This window comes from Dendrobium catenatum, unplaced genomic scaffold (assembly GCF_001605985.2).
Source record: "Dendrobium catenatum unplaced genomic scaffold, ASM160598v2 fragScaff_scaffold_621, whole genome shotgun sequence".
Lineage (NCBI taxonomy): Eukaryota > Viridiplantae > Streptophyta > Magnoliopsida > Asparagales > Orchidaceae > Dendrobium > Dendrobium catenatum.
The window spans coordinates 22,588,917-22,609,936 of NW_021319083.1; the positions used below are offsets into that span (position 1 = coordinate 22,588,917).

The following is a 21,020-nucleotide window of genomic DNA, read 5'->3' on the forward strand; positions in this document are numbered from 1 at the left end:
ATTTATTATACTTGAGTAGACCAAGTTTATAATGTAGAACTAGTCTACCTAGTCAAACATAAAAGAAAGACTAGATTAGTGCTTTATTACATATATGGAACCATTTGTTATTTATGCTAGTGGAATTAATTGGCTAGGTGTGGTGGAGACTGTTGGCTGGCAGGGTTTGGAAGTGGAGATATCTCAACGAGAGCACAATTGTTATACTTCTTGATCCATATCAAGAAGGGGAGGACACCTTTTGAGTAGGTGTAGAGGGAAGAAGAGGGTAAAGAAGAGAGATTAGAGGGAGAAATACAGAAATTGTTCATTCTATAAGTCTTTCATTATAATAGGAAATATATTTAGAATACTTGGGTAGACCAAGTTTACATTATACTATTATAGAATTAGTTTACCTAATCAAACCTGAAAAAAGACTAGATTAGTGCTTTATTACATATGTGGATCCATTTGTTATTTATTTGTGCCTCCTCCTTTGGTAGGCTTCCTAGTTTTTTGTTGTCCCGCCATGTTTGTAACCCACATACTTGTTAACGGCGAATGACGCACCATGGTGCAAAGGTCCTATTTGAGCCATGGCGCATAGCGAACGGCACGACGCGCGCCATTTTGAACATGGCGCAGCTTATAAAATAATTATAAAATAATAAGCATGAATATGCAATATCATTAAACTGAAAGACAAACTTTCATAATAGCAAGCAAACAATGACAATACAAATAAATAACAATCCAACATAATTTCAAGTTCAATAAGTAGTCAATCTTCATACAACTAAAATATATTTAAATGAAAGAAAATAGGTATGGCACGCGCTATTTTGCTTCGCATCTTATTTTTTTTGGATCTAATTCTATATGCTGATGTCTAACACTAAAATGCTTTATTACATACTCGTCAATACTACATAGCGCATGCTAAAGCTCTTCATCATACTGTGTTGCATCTTTTGTTCTATTGTTGTAGCAATGTGTAAATTGTTAGTGCATGCTATATTGCTATTTTGATTTCCTAATGGGTTTTTTAAATTGTTTTGACTGAGTTTGGTTTGAGAGCTAGTGGTGTCTATGAAAGAACCTATAAAATTCAAGATATATGCAATGGAAAAGAAAACGATTATTCATTTAGGCCTTGTATATGACATGAAAATCATCAGGAGATAGTTGTAAAGGAGGTGAGGTTATTTTTGTTTATGATGATGAAAATGATTCTTTGAGTGACTAGTTTAGATTTAATGAATATGACCTTGAAAATGAAGTATTTCTTATGTTTTGAGTTTAAGCTCCAAAGTTTGACATTTTGTCTAAGCATAATAGATTGTGTGATTGCAGCGAGTGCAGTGGAGAGTAGAATAACCATTAAGAAGGCATGAGCTATGTTGATTTGGTTGTCCAGGAAAAAAGATTAGGCCAATTTTAATAATTTAAAAATAATTTAGCCAAATGAGAATCAATTTCAAAATGATTTCTTAATAAAAATGTATAGAAAGGGTTTACAAAGTTGGCCCAAGGATTTGGGAAAAGCTGTTGCTAATTATAAATGAGGATGAAGTATCTATCTTAAGGTTTGATGGCTAGCATCTTTCTTGTTAATGAGGTTCTGGCTCTTGGATAAGGATACAATATTAGTTGAGCTTTCATCATGAAACTTGGTTAGGTTTTTGTGGAAAAAATTAATCTGCATCAATTCCATCTGTGGCTCTATCAATGTTCTACCAGAGTCCAATAGTACCCGACATATTTTATGATTTGCATTATTTTGAAAGTAGCGTGCACCAGACTTTATGAGTTTGGAAGGCTCTTGCACTATGGTGTGATATTCAGTATTGACAAATAGATTGGGCTCTTGTCAGTTCTATGCAAAAATTAAATAAATACTTTTAGGGTTCATTTGGTTGGCTCTAGATAGAAAATATATTTTTGAAATGATGGTTTCAATTTCACTCATGTGGAAGTGAAATTATCACTTTTGAGGGATTTGGAGGTGCTAGTGGAGCTGTAAATACATCCAATTAAAACATAAACCATATGATAGAATCTTACAGTTTTACGGATTTTTAAACACATTTGTAACTTCAAGTTACCCGCAAGCCTTTGAAATGATGGTGTTGACCTCCGGATCAAACCCAAAAGAGAACAAAAAATATAACACAACATACCTCTGCCGGATTCCCCGATATTCTGCCCGAAATCCCTCCAGAAATCCCGCAGAAATCCCGTCAATCGGCGCCGATTCTATCAGATCCCGTAAATCCTGCCCGTAAATCTTGCGACGAGTTCTCGATCGCTGCCCCATTCATGGCTATAAAACGAAGCCGAACGTTCTGCTCTTCCACATTTCTTCCATTCGCTCTCCCGCCTTCTTCCTCTGTCCGACTCCAAGCTCCCGACCCAATACCTCTCCGACCTCCTCTCTTTCCCGCGACCAAATCCCTATCGGAAGCAACGATCGGAACTCTCCCTCTATACTCCAAGCCACTTCCAACTCTCCTCCTTCCCCAAGCCGCAGCCGAGCTCTTTCTCCCAATCTCATACCGTCAAGCCCCTTGATTCAGAGAAACCGAGAGAGAGAGGGAGAAGGACCGACCTACCTCCACCTCCCTCGACGACGGCCCTGTTCTGTCGGATCGGGAGGTACGCCATTTTGATCGGAATCACGAACCGGAGCTCGCCTGTGTGAAGATAACCTTCTCCCGTTCGGACGCTGCTTCGGCCCCATCCGTGGCTGTTCGACTTCGCGCCCTAGACGACTTTCCTTCCTGTTGGGATCGGAAGTTTCAACATTTTGATCAGAAGCAAGCACGGGAGCTCACTGGCTGAAGGTAACTTTCTCCCTTTCCTGCGCTTCCTCAGCCAAATCCCGTAAATCCCCTCAACCGAGAGAGGGGGAGGGATTTAACTATTTTTCTTTTTTTTATATTATTATAAATATTTAGTTAATTATATTTATTATAATTAATTTTATTTAATTTTAATTAAATAGTTATAATTAATTTTAATTAATGATTTTTAATTATTATTAATTATTATTAATTAATTATCATTTATTAAAGTTGATTAATATGAATTAATTATAATTTAATTATAATTAAATCACTTAATACCCAATCATCGAATATTCTCATTTTCATTTCTTTTTGACAGTGAAGGTATTTTCATCTCCTCTCTCTGTGACTGATAAACAGAATCGATACCTGACTCTCGACATCCTAATACTAATCATTTTAAGCACAAATTCTAGTTAAATGACTTATTATTTTAAAATTATTTTTAAAATTATACTTATTTAATTTTTATACACTATTTTTAAATATAAAAACTATAATAAATTGTCCAACCCGTGTCCGTGTCATGTATTTTCAATAACTGACGTGGCTTGTGTCCGTGTCGTGTCATATCTGTGTCGCAGTGTTCGTGTCTGTGCATCATAGACTAATTGTAAAGATAGTTGGTGGTGGTATCAAAATGTGCAAAAAAAGATAAAAAATAAAAAGATTTATTATAAAAATTAGTTTAGATGTAAAAAAATTTGATAATTGAGAAATATATAAAGAGTCCTGTAAGGAGTTTAAGAAAACAATAATTGATGCAAATATTTTAGCTTTTAATTATCTATATAATAGATTAGATATTAATGAGGGCCAAAGATATATGTATAAGTTAATCAAATATAGAGATAAAGAGTAGCAAGGATTTAGTTCAAGTGAATTGTATTAAGGACGAAGATCAAAAAGTGCTTTTAATAAAAAAGGATATTCAACAAAGGTGGATGAGATATTTTATAAACTCTTCAATGAATATTATGAATACGCGATTGACTTTAGTGACCTTAGCTCTCTAAAAGAAAATAAAGATTTTTGTTTTTGTCGGTGCATTAGTAAAAACTAAAGTTAGAGAGGTTTTAAAGAAAATAAAGTGTGGAAAAACTATTGAACTTGATGATATTCCAATAGAGGTGTGGAAATGCTTAGGAGATGAAGGAATTTATTGGTTTACTGAACTTTTTAATATTATTTTGAAGACTAAAAAGATGCCAGATGAGTGGAGAATGAGTTTGTTGATTCTTATTTTTAAGAATAAAATGATGCACAAGATTGTGCAAATTATAGAGGAATTAAGTTAATGTGTCATATTTTAAAACTATGGGAGAGAGTTATGGAGCATAGGTTGAGGCGTGATACTAATGTTTCTCAAAATCAATTTGGATTCATGCCGGGTAAGTACTATGGAAGCTATACATTTATTGAGAGGTTTGATGGAGAAGTATGGAGAGAATAAGGAGAATCTACATATGATATTTATTGATTTAGAGAAAGTATATGATAAAGTTCCAAGAGAAGTTCCATGCAGAGTTCTAGGAAAAAAGGGGTTAATAATGCTTATATTTAAGTCATTAAGGATTTGTATGTAAGAGCTATTACTTGTGCTCAAGCACATGGTGGTTTGCCCAAGTATTTTCCTATTTATGTTGGATTACATCAAAGAACAGCCTTAAGCCATTTTTTTTTTTGCTTTAAACATGAACATTCTCACTAGACATTTGCAAGAGGTTGTACCTTGGTGTATACTTTTTGCTAATGATATTCTTCTTGTTGATAAGACTAAAGTAAACTTGAATTATGGACGTCAACCTTAGAGTCTAAAGGCCTTCGTTTGAGTAGACCTAAATTGAATATACGAAGTGTAATTTTAGTAATAATAGTTCTTATGCAGTTCTTGTGACTTTGGGTGTTCAAGTCATTAGTAAGAGTACACGTTTTAAATATCTTGGGTCTATTGTTCAGAGTGATGGTGAAATATATGAGGATATTATTAGTATAATTCAAGTTGGATGGTTGAAGTGGAGGAATGCGTCGGGCTTGTTGTGTGATAGAAATGTCCCTCTCAAACTTAAGGGAAAATTCTATAAGATGGTGGTTAGACATGCAATGCTTTATGGTGTAGAATGTTGGCCATTAAAAGAGAAACATAATATTAAGTTAAGTTTTAGAAAGATGAGGATGCTTAGGTGGATGAGTGGCTTTACTCTTTGAGATAGGATTTGAAATGAGCATATACGTGAAAAGGTTGGAGTAGCTCCGGTGGAAGATAGGATTAGAGAGAGTCGCCTTAGATGGTTTGTTCACATAAAACGGTGATCTTCCAATGACTTGGTTAGGAAAGTAGATGTATTAGATTTGACTTATGTTAAGATAGGTATAGGTAGACCTAAAAAGGCTTGGCTAGAAAATATTAGAAATAACATTTCTTTATTAGATTTAAATGAGAATTTAACTTTTAATAGGGTGCAATGGAGAAAAAGGATTAATGTGGCCAACTCCACATAGTGGGATAAATGCTTGATGTTGTTGTTGTTGTTGATTTTTAATATGTTAATTTTTTATCAAAATTAACAGCTCTAATTAATTCAATATAAAACCATTTAGATCATGGAATGAGAGTATAAAAAAAAAGGCTTCATAATAGCGCAATAGCACGAAGAAATGGTTTTCTCCAAAATTAGTTATTCATATTTACATCATACTTGATGGAATTATATTTTAAACTAGCAGTCACTATTATTAATATCATTCCTCAAAATACTTATTTGTAGGCTCCTCATTAAGCTAGTAAATATGGTTGGCAGATGGTCAATATAATCCAAGTATTAATTTAATCCCAAAGGATAATAATTCATTTACCCAAACACCTTAATCTTGTCATCCAACATCACAAAAGCCGCAAATCACTCTAGCAGAATTCCCATAGCTTGTGCTAGCATAAATTCCACATGCCTTTACTTAATAGTAACACCAAAAAGATGCTACAGAATTGCATGTACACGTCTACTTGAAGCCATGAAAATTGATTTGCAAAGTAATGAAACCTGCAACATCAACAACTGTCTTAACACAGAAATCGCACAAACGATTCAAACTTCCACTACCAAACATAGAATTCCGAAAGGATAAATCCAACAACCACTGGCAAGGTCTAAGACTTCATTTGGGACAACTTTCTTACTGCTTTGCTTTTAGATCACAACCATAATTTATGTTTGGACATTATTTTTTGCTGCTTTTTAAAAAAAAATTTGTACTAGAAATCTGCTTTCTATAATAGTTTTAAAAATTATTTTCACTACAACAAAAGACAAAGCAGTGGGAAAGCTGTCCCAAACAAAATCTAATTCTAGATAATAATACAACTTCCATTGCCAAACACTTAAAACCAAAAAATAAGGCAAACATCCACCTCTTAAACATATTTCAAGCAATTAAATCCGGAAATAAATAAACCCTACTAGCTACTACAATTACATATTAGAGTAAGCCATTGTGGAAATATCTCAAACTAAGTCAAGTTTAAAATCATACCAAACCATATGAACTAAATTAAGACTAGGAAATAAAAATGCAAGTATCAACTATCATCTCTGTTATGTGCTTAGTTACATAAATGACAAATAAAACATAGTAACTACTTAAAAGAAAACAAATGGAATGTGCTGAGACTATTGCTTGTTTCTTGATGTGATGCTTGCTGTGGGAATAAACGTAAAGATTCCATCAGTTATTCTGTGTTCTTGGATTGCCTGCAATCAGCTTACTGGGTGCATGGCTAGGAAAAAAAATCTATTTGTAAATCTTTAGACCAAATTTGATGATGTAAAAATTAATTAGCCAAATGAGAATCAATTTCAAAATGATCTCTTGATCTATAGATGGATTGAAAGGGTTTACAAAGCTGGCCCAAGTATTTGGGAAGAGGCTGCTCAAATGATAAATGAGGAAAATGTGTTTATTTTAAGCTTTGAGGGCTAGTTTATTTCTTGATAATGAAGTTTTGGCTTTAAGATCACAGTGCAGCTTTAGTTCATCTTTTCATTATGAAATTATGTTTGGCTTTTGCAGATAGAATCAATCTCCATCAATTCCACCTCTACCTCCAATATTCCATTGAGCCCAGCAGTTCTTCTCCATCCTTATTCACTTCATGCCACCTTAGTGATTAGTGAGATTATTATTGCTACCTCATCAATCCATGAATTATCATATATATAATTAAATATCTATTTATATTTCATTCCCTAATTGTTGAATATTTCTTATTAGAGGTTTCCCTATGGTTGTAAAAAAAAAAAAGGTTTCCCTATGTTTGTATAAATTCAACGCGAGATGAAATGAATATAACTCAATGAATTCTCTGCAATTGTTGTCAGTCTTCAATCCCAAAACTTGTAATTTGTGGTATCTTTGGCCTTTGCTTGTATGCCAGACGTATATGCTAGATGTTGATGAAATATGTAAATTTGATAATGGTTAGTATGATAAGATGATATCAACATCATGGAATTAGGTGATTGTTTGAGTGATCTGATGATTTATGGGGCAGGGGAATAGGTAGGACAATTGTTGGAAGTTTTTAGTAAGATCTATTTTGATAACGTTTGATATTGGCTGCATGTAATTAGCAGGTACTGTTACTTTATTGAGTGCACTTTAATAATTACTTCGACTAATTATGGTCTCTGATTTTTTTCCTCTATTTCCCATATCAATTAGATGGCTTAATTCTATTAAGCAATCATTCAACTAAATAGAGTTTTTCTTTGCTTCCTTTTTGTGATTCACGTGGTGCTTAATTTTTAGTTGTCCTAATTACTTTATTGTGTTTTCCAAGTGGCAAAGTAATGATGTGACATTTGCTGTTTCGCAGGATCAAGATAAGTTGATTCACAATCTTAAGACTATTCAGAACTATCTTTGCTCATTTGAGTCTCAGGTAAGGTGATTTTAGGATTTTTCAAAGATGTCCAGTTTGTATTTGTTTATGTTAGCCATCTGTAATCTGAAGATGGGCTCTATAACTTGACAATAATAATCCTTTTATGCACTTGGCATGTAGTATTCTTGTTTTATCAATTTGTCTTGAACTCAGTAGACATGCAAAGTTTCTCAAAAACTTTTGTAAGTGGGTAGCTCTTGATTTGTTGTAGCCTAAACTGAGAGTTAATCAAATTGCATTGCAAGAAGCTGGCACAGGAGTGTGCTTGAACTGGATTTGGCAAAATTATTCTGTGCGGAGTCCGGACATAGCACTATGTCCGGACTCCAATAAAATCATGAAATGTGTCTTGTATATGTGGATAATTAATTCTATTTTGTTTTTTATTTTTTTTGTCAGCCCGACTGACCCAACCCATATATTTCCTGCTCAAATTTAGAGTTTAGGAATGACGTTCTTTTTTTAAATGAAATGTCCGCGAAAGATCTCAAATATATTTGCGGAATAAAACATTTGATACATGCTCTCTATATTTCTTGCTCAATAAGCATTTTATACCTACTGAGTAAGAAGAAACAAGGAAAGACCGATGAAGATTAAGACTAGTTTGGAGGAGGACGTTCATTGTTCAAGCAGATGATATGCTCACAAGACACGGAGTATGAAATATTTAATGTTTTTGCAATGGGGGAGGCCGGGCCGAATTTTTGGAGCCAACATTTTCTGATTTGAATTTTTTAATATTATAATATATAGGTAGATTGTAGTTGTGGCTGGGAATGGGACGGAGATGGGGTCTGCGTCGAGTCAGATGGGAAGTCGAGCAGGTGGAGTCGATTGATGTTTCGGGCTCAATTGAAGGAGAGAGGGCAAGCAGATAGGCACGGGTTTTGGGTTGGAATCGCGGGAGTGGGCACAAGCCGGGTCTGTGAGGTTGAGTGAATGATCAGGCATCCGGGATTGTGAGGGATAGAGGTGGCTAGGTCGGGGTCGGTGATCGTGGCTAGGGGCGGATGGCTGGGTCAGACTTCTTTGCGTGTTGTTTCAAGCGAACGAGAGGGATCATGCGCGTCTTCTTTGCATGCGACTGAGGGAGACGAAAGTGATCGTGTGCACCTTCTTGGGTGCGGTTGAGGGAGACGAGTGAGAGGTCAAGCGGGTGGTTCTTGCGTGGGGAGAGTCTAATTGATTCGAACACTTCCTACGTGCGATCTTGTGGAAACAAATGGGCGGTTGTGGTGTTTGGGAGAATTGTTGCGTCGTTTGGGAGTAAACTGATGTGAGGTGGGCTAGTGTTCAACAGATCGTAGAAATCAATGATTTGAGCTCAAACTTTATCATAGGTGTATTTCGATTAGATCTATGATTGATTATATATCTTGCATGATTTTTTATGAGGTCTATTTCTAGACATCTGGGAGTACTATCTGCATTTATGTGATGTGAACTTTTTTTTTTTATCATGAATAACATTTTTCACTTATGCTTAAGGTCAATGTCTATCATATCAATCTTAACTTACGTTCCTGGTCCACCCTGTGAACTATGCTCTCTCCCTCCCATTTCTTTATAACTTTCTCAAGGTATGGGAGCTTATGGTTCTTCCTCTCTGGTGATTAGTCCTTTTTTAGGACTCTTGATTTTGTTAGTGTCTAATCATAAGTACTTTTATCATCATATCTACAAGTAGTTTCTACCTATGGAGATGTTAGTCTAGATTCTGCCAGCAAACCAGGGGTTGATAAACAATGAATTCCTTATACGACTTATAGCTTAGTAACCTTTGGGCCTTCTGGGGATTCATCCATGAGCTGCCTTTCTTATTTAGGAATATCTAAGTGGAGTTTAATGCTGCAAGTCACAGGGTTTATTACTCGACATAAGTTATTTATTCTTGCTTGTTAATATTCCACCAGTTTTATGCTTGATATGACTTGAGAACTAATTGTTGCATGAACTGATTTTGAGTGGCTCATGGGCTGCAAAAAGGTACATTTAATTGGCTCTTAAATAACTTGTCAGTTGTAATGGAGATGCTATCAATTTTTGTAAGTCAAAAAGGCATTTTTTTCAATAGATGAAATTTGTCAGATTCACCCATTTGTTGGTTTTAGAAATCAGCATGATTTCTAACTCCACAAATCTCTCCATATGACAATTTTCTTTTGACACACTAAGTAAAAAAAAACTAAAAATGAACTATTGTAAACATTGTTTAAATTATCTTAAATGAAAAGTTGATTTGTTTTATGTTAAAACATACTTCCAATCTAGCCTGTTGAATTAGTTCTATAATTACAACATTTCAAATAGCATGTTTTGTACATTTATGGTTTTTGATTAGCATCTGACCAAATAAGCCACTTAGAATGCGCTCCACTATTGCCTTTACAACATTTATTGGAGTTTTTAGTTGTTTTTTATCACATTATGTGCATGTAAAACATCAGTGGTGTCCTATGTTTTCTATGACTTATTCTAAATGTATGTAAATGAACGTATTTCAGAAAATTTGTGGCAAAAAGGAAATATTGAGTAAGATTTATTACCTGGGTATTTAAGTTTTCATGGGGCTTTCTTGTTATGTTTTTCCCATGATGTACATTGACAAATTTGAGGATGTCAAGTATATGAGCTTGAATGACCAACCACTTTATTATTCAGATAAATAAAACAGACAAGAAAAACCTTTTATTAAATCTTGTGCTTTATCACTTCCCAGATATCTATGTTTGCAAAGCAGAGATGTAGGCTACATTTGGGATGGCTTTTTTATTGCTTTTTAAAACAAAGTTTTTGTACAAAATTAAAACTTTTTGTACTATAAAATTCCGTTTTAAGAAGTAATAAAAAAGCCGTCCCAAACGAAGCCGTAATGATGATATATATTTGTTATTCCGATCTGCTTTTGATCTCGGATGCAGGGCTTGACAGTTGTTAATATTTCTGCAACTACATTTCCCCAGACATTGGATCGGCTTCACAACTATCTTCTTGAGGTACAAAGTGTCTTGAATGGGACAGCCCAATATTTTCATATGCTATTTCCATTTACTTTTAATTTCATGATGAATCTTTCTGTTATTTTCTACTGAATTCAAATTGACGTGCATCATTTAAGCTCAAAAAATGACAGAAAAAAGAAAATGGAGGAAAGAGGAATTAAGAGAGTCGTAGAGTGTAGGAGACAGGAGACGAGGAGAGTTCAATGAATACCTATGGGAGAGATGAGATGATTGGGACGTAGAAGAAGAGATTCGGGATTAAGGAGTTGTTATGAGGGAGGAAAAGTGTTTTTGAGGGTAGTAAATGAAATAAGCCAAGGAGACTGAGGGTGGGTGGAGTTAGGATTATAGCATTGGAGGAGAATGGAAAGAAAATTTTCAATACTCCATAACAAACCTTGGGATCCAATTTATAGAAAATTACCATATGAATAATAGCTTAAATTTTCACAAATAGATAAACTTAAATCAATTTAAATAAATTCATTAAAAGACCTTAAACAAGCATTACTAAAATGCCTCTAATAAATGAAATAATATCATCATTATATTTTCAAAACCTAGAAATTTGCTTTAAGGTTTTGCGCTTTTTTTTTTTTCGTGCAAATTTAGTCCCTTTTAATTGTTTATATCAGAAAATTGTAAATGACAGCAAAAACTTCCCTTACAAGAGAGGTCTATAAGGCTACACTTTGCATTTGCCATGCCCATTATAATTATGTGCGGACGACGAACGCGTCTGGATGCCAATTAGGAGCCACCATATCATTCAATGCACAGTGCATTACGTGATGTGGCGGCTTCTTATTGGTCTCCGAACGCGTTCGGCGTTTACACATAATAATCTCGCGGGGGGATATCTGTGTTTTAAAAAATATAAATGCATATTCTTTCTTGGCTCATATGCCAATAAGTTCATTTCGAATGTTTACACAACACTTATATTTTCAAATTCTAAGCTTCATCTGTCTTGTTGGCCGTATGACCATATGAAACCCCATATCTAAATTTTATCCAATACTTTACTGAAATGTTATACTCAGAAATCTTATCATGTTTGTGGCTTAAAATTATGATGATTTGTCTGTTTTCTACTATTTTTGTCTTACAAAATCTTCAGTAGTTAAGTTTCGTTTGTGACAGCTTTCTAACTGCTTCTTAAAACAGCGTTATAGTACAACAAATAAAATTTTTATACTAAAAAGTTAATTTAAAAAGCAGCAAAAAAGCCGTCCTAGTCGAAGTCTTTAATCTTCTTTGTTTCTTACTACAGTGCATTGAGCGTGGTGTTTCTGCTGCATCCTCCACTACTCAAATCCAATCTGAAGGGAATTAGACACTTGCGAGACTCTAAATGTCCTCTACCCCAAAGTAAAAACTTATTGTGTCACTTGTTTCAATTGATCCATATTTTGTAACATTTTCATGGAGGTACTCAGTGCCTTATGGTGTTGCTTAGCAGCATTTCAGTATAGAAAGTATCGCTAAAAATATATAAATAGTGTAAAATGTATGTTAGCATTATTTAGTGTAAAATTGTAGTCTTTGTAACATATGATGAACTATTTTAAGAAATTTGTTCCATTTATTTTGGCCTTTTGGTTTAAAACGTAGGTTTCGTTTGGGACAGCTTTCTTACTGCTTTATAAAACATCTTTTTAGTATAAATATTTTGTTAATTTGAAAATTTTAAATTAAAAAGTTGTTTTGATCTGGTTGAGTGTTTTGATCTGATTTTTAAATGGGTTGGATTTGGATTTGACCAGCGAACCCATTATTTACTTGAAAATAACATGTTTGATATTTTTTTGCATGTATGTATAATATTTTTATTTTTTTATTAATTATCCTAAATTTATAATTAATAAATTATATCAAAAAGTTTCCTTTTAACAAAAAAGGGTTATTAGATTATGTTCGGGTCATTTGGGTTAATCTTTTTGATTCGTTTATTAAGCAGGGTGGTTCAGGTTGATTGAATTTATGTCGGGTCAATTTTTGGTCAAGCTTAAACTTGACCCGTAAGTTTGTTTTGACACTCTTATTATTTTATAAATCATTAATCTCAATGTAAGTGAAATCTTAGTGATGTATTTTAGGTAGGATATATTGGCATATATTTTCTCTTAATGAACTATTTTCTCCCAAAATCTCCAACATCAACAAGACAAGCTAAATATTATCATAGTTTATTTCAAACTTGGCTAATCTATACATCCAAATGTCAACAGATTTGTATATATATTAAATACAAAAATTTTACAAAAAAAAAAAAAAAATTCATATAAATCAAAACTTTAGGATCTGATTAGGATCTTAAACATGCAAGTAATTTTATCTTAATATTTACTTAGAATATCTAAAACACAAAAAATATCCCTCCTATTCAACTTCTGGACTCAACTTTAACTCCTTTAGACTCTGAGACTAAGGTTTCATTTGAGACGGCTTTCTTTCTGCTTCTTAAAGTAGCTTTTTAGTACAAAAATTAAAATATTTGTACTAGAAAGCTGTTTTAAGAAGCAATAAAATGTCGTCTCAAACGAAGCCTAAATTAACTCAATTTTCAATAGTGGAGAGATTAAAATGGGGCAATGCAAAACTCTTGGACTAAATTACATATTTATTAATAGTTGGAGGACTACTTTGAACTTTTACTCCAATAAACCACAACATATAAACTAATAGATTGGATTTCAACAACAAGATTCCAAGACCCATTCTCCAACATGAGATACAATAAAATAAGCGGGCTTATTTCATTTGGACTGAAGATCAAATTTTTATTACTTCCATCTGCCATTAAAGAGCTTCAGCTTCATGCCCATCAACGTGAGCCTTCTTCATCAGAGCTTCAACATATTCCTTCCTATTTAGCAAAACCAGAGAGGAGTAATGGAATCCAATACATCAAACAATGTGGAAAACAGAATTTGACAATTTGAGCTTTCAAAGGAAAGAAAAAAAATCAATCTGACCTGACTCTGAGATCTTCATTAGGCCTTTCATAAGCTGTTAAGAATGGTTCACCGACGGAGAAAAGGCGAACGGCCTAGAAGATTATTGATGCTTATTAGTGATTAATATGCAAATTCTGTGCAGGAGGAGAGTTTTGCATCTTAAAATTGCACAATTGAAGATTTACACATATATAAAAGAAGCTTATAAGAGAAACTAACAAATTATTAGGCTTGACTTAGGTGAAATAATCTACTATGTAGATGTTGATTGTAAAAAGTTGCCTTTATGTTTAACTTAGAGAAGAGGAGATTGCAATGTCTAGATTGTTTGTTTGACTTCCTATGAATGTGGTGAAAAATTGGAGAAACAATGTTGGATGAAAAACATAGGTGTTGGTTGGAGAATATGAATTGTTATTGGTCTAACTGGCAAAAGATAACGATGGTTGGGTGATGGAAACTACGTGATGATCATCGAGAACCACTAGGAAAATGTTCGATTTCCGGCTGAAAAATTACATTTATGCTGAATTTGCAATGGAAAATTATCTGCCGTTAATAACCGTGCAGGAACAAAATTTCCGACAAAAAATCAGGCAAAAATTTTTTCCAAAAAATTTCCAGCAAAATATATCTACCAAAAAAAAAAAAAAAAAAAAAACCCCGAAAAATCCGCTCGGCCTAATTCACCCTTGCATGCTGACACCCCCAGGAAAAGCCCCCGAAAAATCTGTTGAAAAATCAGTCGAACATATTCAATCGCAATCCGCCGGAAATCTGTTGGAAATCTGCCGGAAATCTGACAGAAAATTGTCTGTTGAAAATCCGTTGGTAATTAACATATTTCTTGTTGTAATCTATCATATGAAAGAGCTCTACGATTCTTAAGATCTTTAAACTTTCTCTCATTTCAAGTATCATTAATGTAATGAATTTGTGTGTATTATAATTTTTTAGAATGTTGCTTCAGTTATCTTAGCCAACATCCCAAATGCCATCCGACAACCTATGCTAATTTCCTTAATCATGCAAGATCTTTTAGACATTTAAATGCTTTAATGACATCGAAATTGAGAATTCTTAGGCTCATGCAATTTTTCTTGTCGAGACCCTCACTTAAATAACAAATATGAAAGATTTCAAGATTATTTGATTTCTCAAAATCACATTGAGTGCTTGATTTAGATCCATTTAGACTCAAATAAATGAACCTTTGGTGATGTTAGATTTATGTAGGAAAAATTATTATGTGCGGGTGCCGAATGCCGTCCGGAGACAACCCATAATGCGCCACATCACCCCTTACCCGGTACAACGGCTCTGTACTGCTCGGTACCACTTGGAACCGCTAACATGACTACACCTGATTTGCCTTCGGAAGTAAAGCTGCGTCCAATATCCGCACAGATTAATTTATCTTTATTATGTAGTCCTTGAAGGACGTCTAAGATTTGAAGTTTTTTCAAGTTTTGGGTTCTGAAAAAATTACTATGAAAATAAAGTAATAAAAGCTCCCAAATTGCCTAAAATAATATTTATAGGCACTGTTGGGTTCCAAGGTGTCAAAATTAAGTTTAAAATAATGAAAATTTGTTTCAATGGTCCCAAAAATGACCAAATAGGCTTGGTTGGGCTCAAGATAGGGCCTGGCGGGGGACCAGCAGGCCGACTCAAGTGTGCAAACAACCACCATTTTTCTTTTTTCCTAGTAAAATCTAAATGTTTTGATTTCTTCTTTATTTATTTTCTTTTTTAGGAAATAATTTTAGTTTTTATTTTTTAATAAATTCCTAAAAATTTGTAAAAAAACTCTCAAAATTTTCGAAAAGGCCCAAAATCTTTTGTAAAATTATAAAAAAAATTCTAATTCATCTCCTCCTCAACTTTAAATACTCCTATGAGCAAAAGAAAAGTTATAATTCTCCTTAAATTCTCCTCAATAAAGAGTTCTGATTTTGTCTTGCAAAGAGGTAGAGCTATTAGTGATTTTTCAGATTCACAATCCTTCTAATGGTGCTTCTGTCTTCCTCTTAAGAAAGATTTGATCCCTCATTTTCTTCTTGAGAGATTCAATTGTCAGCAAAATTTGCTGTCAATCATGAGTGAGTTGGAATTACGTACTTATCTTTGCATGTCCCATTTTTTTCTAAAATAAATATGTCTATGTTATCATATGATCAGTCACAGTATAAGAACATTTGATAAATGATCAAAATATAAGAACATTTGATCAGAAAATGCAAAACCAGTGATCAGAATCGTTGCTTAATTATCTGTCTTCCTTAATTACCTTTATGTAGTTGGTTCTATCAAGTGAAAACCGGTGATAAATTCCTGCAGGTAAGGCAATAATACAGCCCTTCTTTGTTGCTATTCTAATCCAACAGTCTCTCTTATCTCTCACATCAAAATAACCTACAAGAAGAAGCAAAGCCATATCTTCTATATGAACAAGCAGCGCAATTATTCAGAAAAAAAATCAGAATAATACCACTTCCTTCAGCTATATAATGAGTCTCCTCTTTGTCATGCAGATGTTCCTTGAAGAACTTCTTCACATTGATCTCATAATTTGGTAGCTTTTCAGGGCTTACTTCTATTACAACCTGAGAAGAAAAAGACACTTCCATCAATGCCCAGTTCAGTTTTTACTAAGGTCAGAAATACATCCATGCCTGCTGAGTGTATCCCTTTGCCGCACAGAAGTTTTTCAGATCTTCATTAACTTCATCTTCTTCTTCCTTCAATTGCCAGCTGAGAACTCCAAGTTCTAAAAAGGTAAAATATAAGAGAAAAGAAAGAAAAAGAAAGAAATGATGTGTTTGGTGTTTTGTATATGGAAGATATTTATTCATGAAAAATATACTAAGTACACTATAGAGAATGAAGTTGACCTTTAAGTTGATCTGAGGAGACAAATACTTTTGGTTCAAGGTGATGAGGGAGCCTATGGTCCTCTATGCTCTCATCCATGTACCATGCTTCCATGGCATCATGATTGTTGTCATCATACTGAAGGAATCAAGCTTAATTAATTACAAATAAAAAAAAAAAAAAAAAAACAAAGTAATATCAGCATCTCTAATATGTTTTGAACAAACAAAAAGTGGCTCTTAATAATATCATTTGTGCAAAATATTTATGCTTGAATTCATAGCATGAGTAAAGCACTTCTGATATTAACCAAAAGTTGATATTACTCTACAATACTTTAAATTTATCTTGATGGGATCTGAGAAGTGTTGTTACAATCAAAGAATGGTGATGAAAAAAATCCGAATTAGCTCTAAAATAACTATCATTTAGGAGTACAAAAAAAAACTAAGATAACAAAATTATTGATCTAGTTTTTCCTGTCATTCTCTATAACAATTAAACTCTACTCGGCCCCTCAAAACGATTTCTATCTCAATTTTCAATTCTAGTCAATCAAGATGAATAATATAGTTGATAGGGAGTAGCATTGTCAGCTCCTACTAATCATGAGCTATCTATTTCTCTAAATGCAAGAGGATCTGCATTTTGTGAGGCTACTTTTTTATCGAAATATTTCTTCCATTGTCTCCTTCTCTAGTCAGATCGAGCATATCACAATTCTATTACTGATCATTTATTCTCACCAAAAGTCCTCTTGCACTCAATTTCTCACGAATTTAGAAAGATCATAATTTCATCTATGAAAATATTAGATCCGAAGATGATCTCTCCATGAACTCGATCCATTACTTAAAAGGAACTTTTATAGAGTTGGAAGTGTTAGAGTCAAGAAGAAATATAACAGGGAGACACCATATTTTAGCACCACATTAGTTTGTTTCTTATATTAAGGCTATGTATGTAAGAGATGTTATTTCTGCTCAAACACAAGGTGGTTTGACCAAGTATTTTCCTATTTCAGTTGGATTACATAAAGGATCGGCCTTAAGTCTATATCTTTTTTACTTTGACATTTGCAAAGAGGTTTTTGTTGATGATATTCTTCTTGTTGATAAGACTAGAGAGGGAGTTGAAAGTAAACATGAATTATGGAGGTCAGCCTTAGAGTCTAAAGGTTTTCATTTGAGTAGATCTAAAATCAAATATATTAAGTGTAATTTTAGTAGTAATAGATCTAGTGGGGGATTGTTATTTTGGACAATCAAATTATTAATAAAAGTAAATGTTTAAAATATATTGGGCATACTATTCAAAGTGATGGTGAAATAGATTATATTTATTAAAGGAATTCAAATTGGATGGTCAAAATGGAGAAATGCATTGGGCTTGTTATGTTAGAGAAAAGTCCCCCTCAAACTTAAGGGAAAAGTTTATAAGATGGTGGTCAAGCCTACAATGCTTTATGGCTTAGAATGTTGGTCATTAAAAGTGAAGCATAATATTAAGTGTTGCAGATAAGAGGATGCTCAGGTGGATGAGTGGCTTACTCTTAGAAACATGATACAAAACAAGCATATACATGAAAAGGTTGGTGAGTAGCTCTAGTGGAAGATAAGATTAGAGAGAGTCACCTTAGATGATTTGTTCACATAAAACGATGACCTTTCGATGAGCCAATTATGACAGTAGATGTATTGTATTTGACTCGTTTTAAGAAAGGTAGAGAAAGACTTAAAAAATTTCTGATTAGAAACTATTAGAAATGATCTTTATTTCTTAGATTTAAATGAGAATTTGACTCTTAACATGACACAATGGAGAAAAATGATTCATATAGCCAAGCTCACGTAGTGGGATAAAGCCTTGATGATGTTTGTTGTTGTATTAGTTTCAGTTAGTTTCTCCTTCTCCTTATACTTTGAAATTGGGTTTTTACTTTACTACTTTTTGATATTTTTTTCTTTTATTTCTTTTTTAAGAATGTTGACTGGTTAGTCGTATGCACGATCCAATCTGCCCTTCCATCGACCCATTCGTGTCGAGTGTAGAGGCCTACGATCGTTTTGTCCTACGGGATAGTGCGGCCGTACCCTCTGCGTTCGTACCCCACGAGCGGTGCTCCTTTGGAGGTCCACAAAGAACTAAATTTCTTTATTCTATATTTTCATCTTGGTATGAAAATACTCTTGTTCTATAACTATATTTCTTTGTTTTCATAGAATTGGAGGTGTTAGAGGCAAGAAGAAATGTTGAAGGAAGGCACCACATTTTAGCACAATACTAATTAGATTCTTAATGAGTAATGGAAACTGACTACAGTGAGTTTCTTCTTATGCTTTAAATTTGAGCTTTTACTTTTATCAAATTTTGATATATTTTTCTTTTATTTATTTTTAGAACTAAACTTCTTTGATTTATATTTTCATTAAAGTAATGAAAATATTATCATTTTGATTAAGTAAAAATTAGTATAATATTCAATTCTAGGATGATCAAATTGTTTAGCTTCTTTAAGTCCTTTCACCTTTCACAATTATGAGCACTAATAGGAGACCTCCAACATGTTCAAATCAACTTAATTTTTTTTATTAATTTTTTTTAATGCTTCATCATCTTTTTTTTTTCCTTGGACATTCCCATACATACTCCTCCTAAACCATCTCTTAATTACAAATTACTTCAAGAATAAATTTGAAAATTATTGATTTATTTTGAGATTAATACAATACAAGCTATTTATATATAACACTAATCTCAAAATAAATCTATTAATTTTTAAAAGATAATTAAGTCAAGTAAAATAAAAAAATTTCCTTTTTCAAAACAAAGAAAATCAATTAGTTTTTCATGAAATATTATCCCAATAATTTGCAACATGAAGTCTCTACTTGATTATTTAAATAGTGGCAGAGCCAAAAATTTTCTTAGTGAGGGCAAAAATTAGATAATTTAAATATTGTTTTAATTTTTTCAGGCCGACATTAATAAAAAATAAGATACATGATAATAAAAAACTTATAATTTATAATACATACTCTTTATATTTTAAAAGTGTTAAATGATTATTTTATCATTAATACAATCAAATATTTTTTTCTTAATATAAGTGATTAAATATATATTTATACATCGATCAATCTTTAATTTTATTTGGTAATTAATTATTATAATAGTCATAATAGAAAAAAAACTCTTTTAATTTATATTACATGTATTAATTTGCATATACGTGAAAAGGTTGGAGTAGCTCCAGTAGAAGATAAGATTAGCTAGAGAGAGTCGCCTTAGATGGTTTGGTCACATAAAACGGCGGCCTTCCAATGACCTGGTTAGGAGAGTATAGGTATTAGATTTGACTTATGTTAAGAAAGGTATAGTCAGACCTAAAAAGAATGACCTTTCTTTATTAGATTTTAAACGAGAATTTGATCTTTAATAGGACACAATAGAGAAAAAAGATTCATGTAGCCGACCCCACGTAGTGGGATAAATGCTTGATGTTGTTGCTGTTGTTGTTGTATTAATCTTAAAATAAATTATAAATTTTTTAGTTTATAAACATCTAATTTTATTAAATAAAATATTTTCATTCATAAAAAGTAGGCTTTATAGCCATCTATATTTATTGGAAAAATATAATAAATCTTATTCTCAGCACTCCAATATACTTCAATGAGAAGAAGAGAAGAAGAAGAAGAAAAGAAAACGCTGAGATAATAATACCTTAGAAGCTGAGGCAGCCATTACTTTTTCTTCCTCTCTTTCTTTTATCTGCTGAAGAAATTCCTACCGCTTTAAATAACGAGGGACCGAAGGCGGAAGTCCAGGCTTCGTCCGGAATCCATCTGCCGTCGGAGCACATTAGTAAATCAACACCACCCAGTCACCCGAAACCACGTGTACTGACAAGAGAGATAAAGTCGAGAGTTTTCTAATTCCGCGGAGAAGCATACAAGTGTGAACGCTCGCGTTCACACTTCATTTATGTAGCGGGCCGAAGATAATGGAAGGCCTGTCTATAGTCATTGTTCTATCCAATTTTGTGCTGTTTTTTTAATGCGAGAAAGAAAATAATGACAAATACCAAATCCTGGAGAGCGTTCATACTATAAAACGATTTCTCTTTCATAATTTTATATTTGATATATATCTAATGGGTATAAATTTTTTTGTATTATTTTTTATCAAAATTTTTTGAAATTAAATTTATGATTATTGAAGTCTTATTTCAATAAATTTATAATCAAATTGAATGTCTTGATAAGATGAACCAAATAATAATATTTGTTGGAATTTCTTGTACGAGGAAGAGCTCTCATTCTTGATCTTGAATGCTAGAGAGCGAGAAGAGAGAAGAGATGGAGAGATGAACTGTTAGAGGAAAATTATTTAAAGCTTTATTTTCTTT

General features: G+C 33.1%; 2 protein-coding genes across 4 annotated transcripts in view; one reads left to right on the forward strand and one right to left on the reverse strand.

Annotated features, from left to right (window-relative positions):
• Positions 1-12,363, forward strand: part of LOC110092375 — a 36,078-nt gene extending 23,715 nt beyond the window's left edge. The window contains exons 13-15 of the mRNA XM_020816894.2: positions 7,702-7,767; positions 10,695-10,769; positions 12,049-12,363. Of these exons, the coding sequence (XP_020672553.1) occupies positions 7,702-7,767; positions 10,695-10,769; positions 12,049-12,111 (204 nt within the window). The 3' untranslated portion in view covers positions 12,112-12,363. The remainder of the gene's footprint in view (positions 1-7,701; positions 7,768-10,694; positions 10,770-12,048) is intronic.
• Positions 12,364-13,364: 1,001 nt separating this feature from the next.
• Positions 13,365-20,448, reverse strand: LOC110092377 (1,2-dihydroxy-3-keto-5-methylthiopentene dioxygenase 2-like). Of its 3 annotated transcripts, none has more exons than XM_020816898.2 (7): positions 20,336-20,448; positions 16,630-16,747; positions 16,411-16,505; positions 16,227-16,341; positions 16,026-16,150; positions 13,754-13,827; positions 13,365-13,644 (listed from the first exon to the last, which is right to left on the reverse strand). In XM_020816898.2, the coding sequence occupies exons 1-7, from the start codon at positions 20,354-20,356 to the stop codon at positions 13,578-13,580; spliced, it is 615 nt and encodes a 204-aa protein (XP_020672557.1). In that variant the 5' UTR covers positions 20,357-20,448; the 3' UTR covers positions 13,365-13,577. The 3 variants fall into 3 exon arrangements, with proteins under 3 accessions (XP_020672557.1, XP_028551090.1, XP_028551089.1); XM_028695257.1 differs by having other exon boundaries at positions 16,026-16,174; XM_028695256.1 differs by having other exon boundaries at positions 16,026-16,177.
• Between the last annotated feature and the right edge of the window lie 572 nt (positions 20,449-21,020).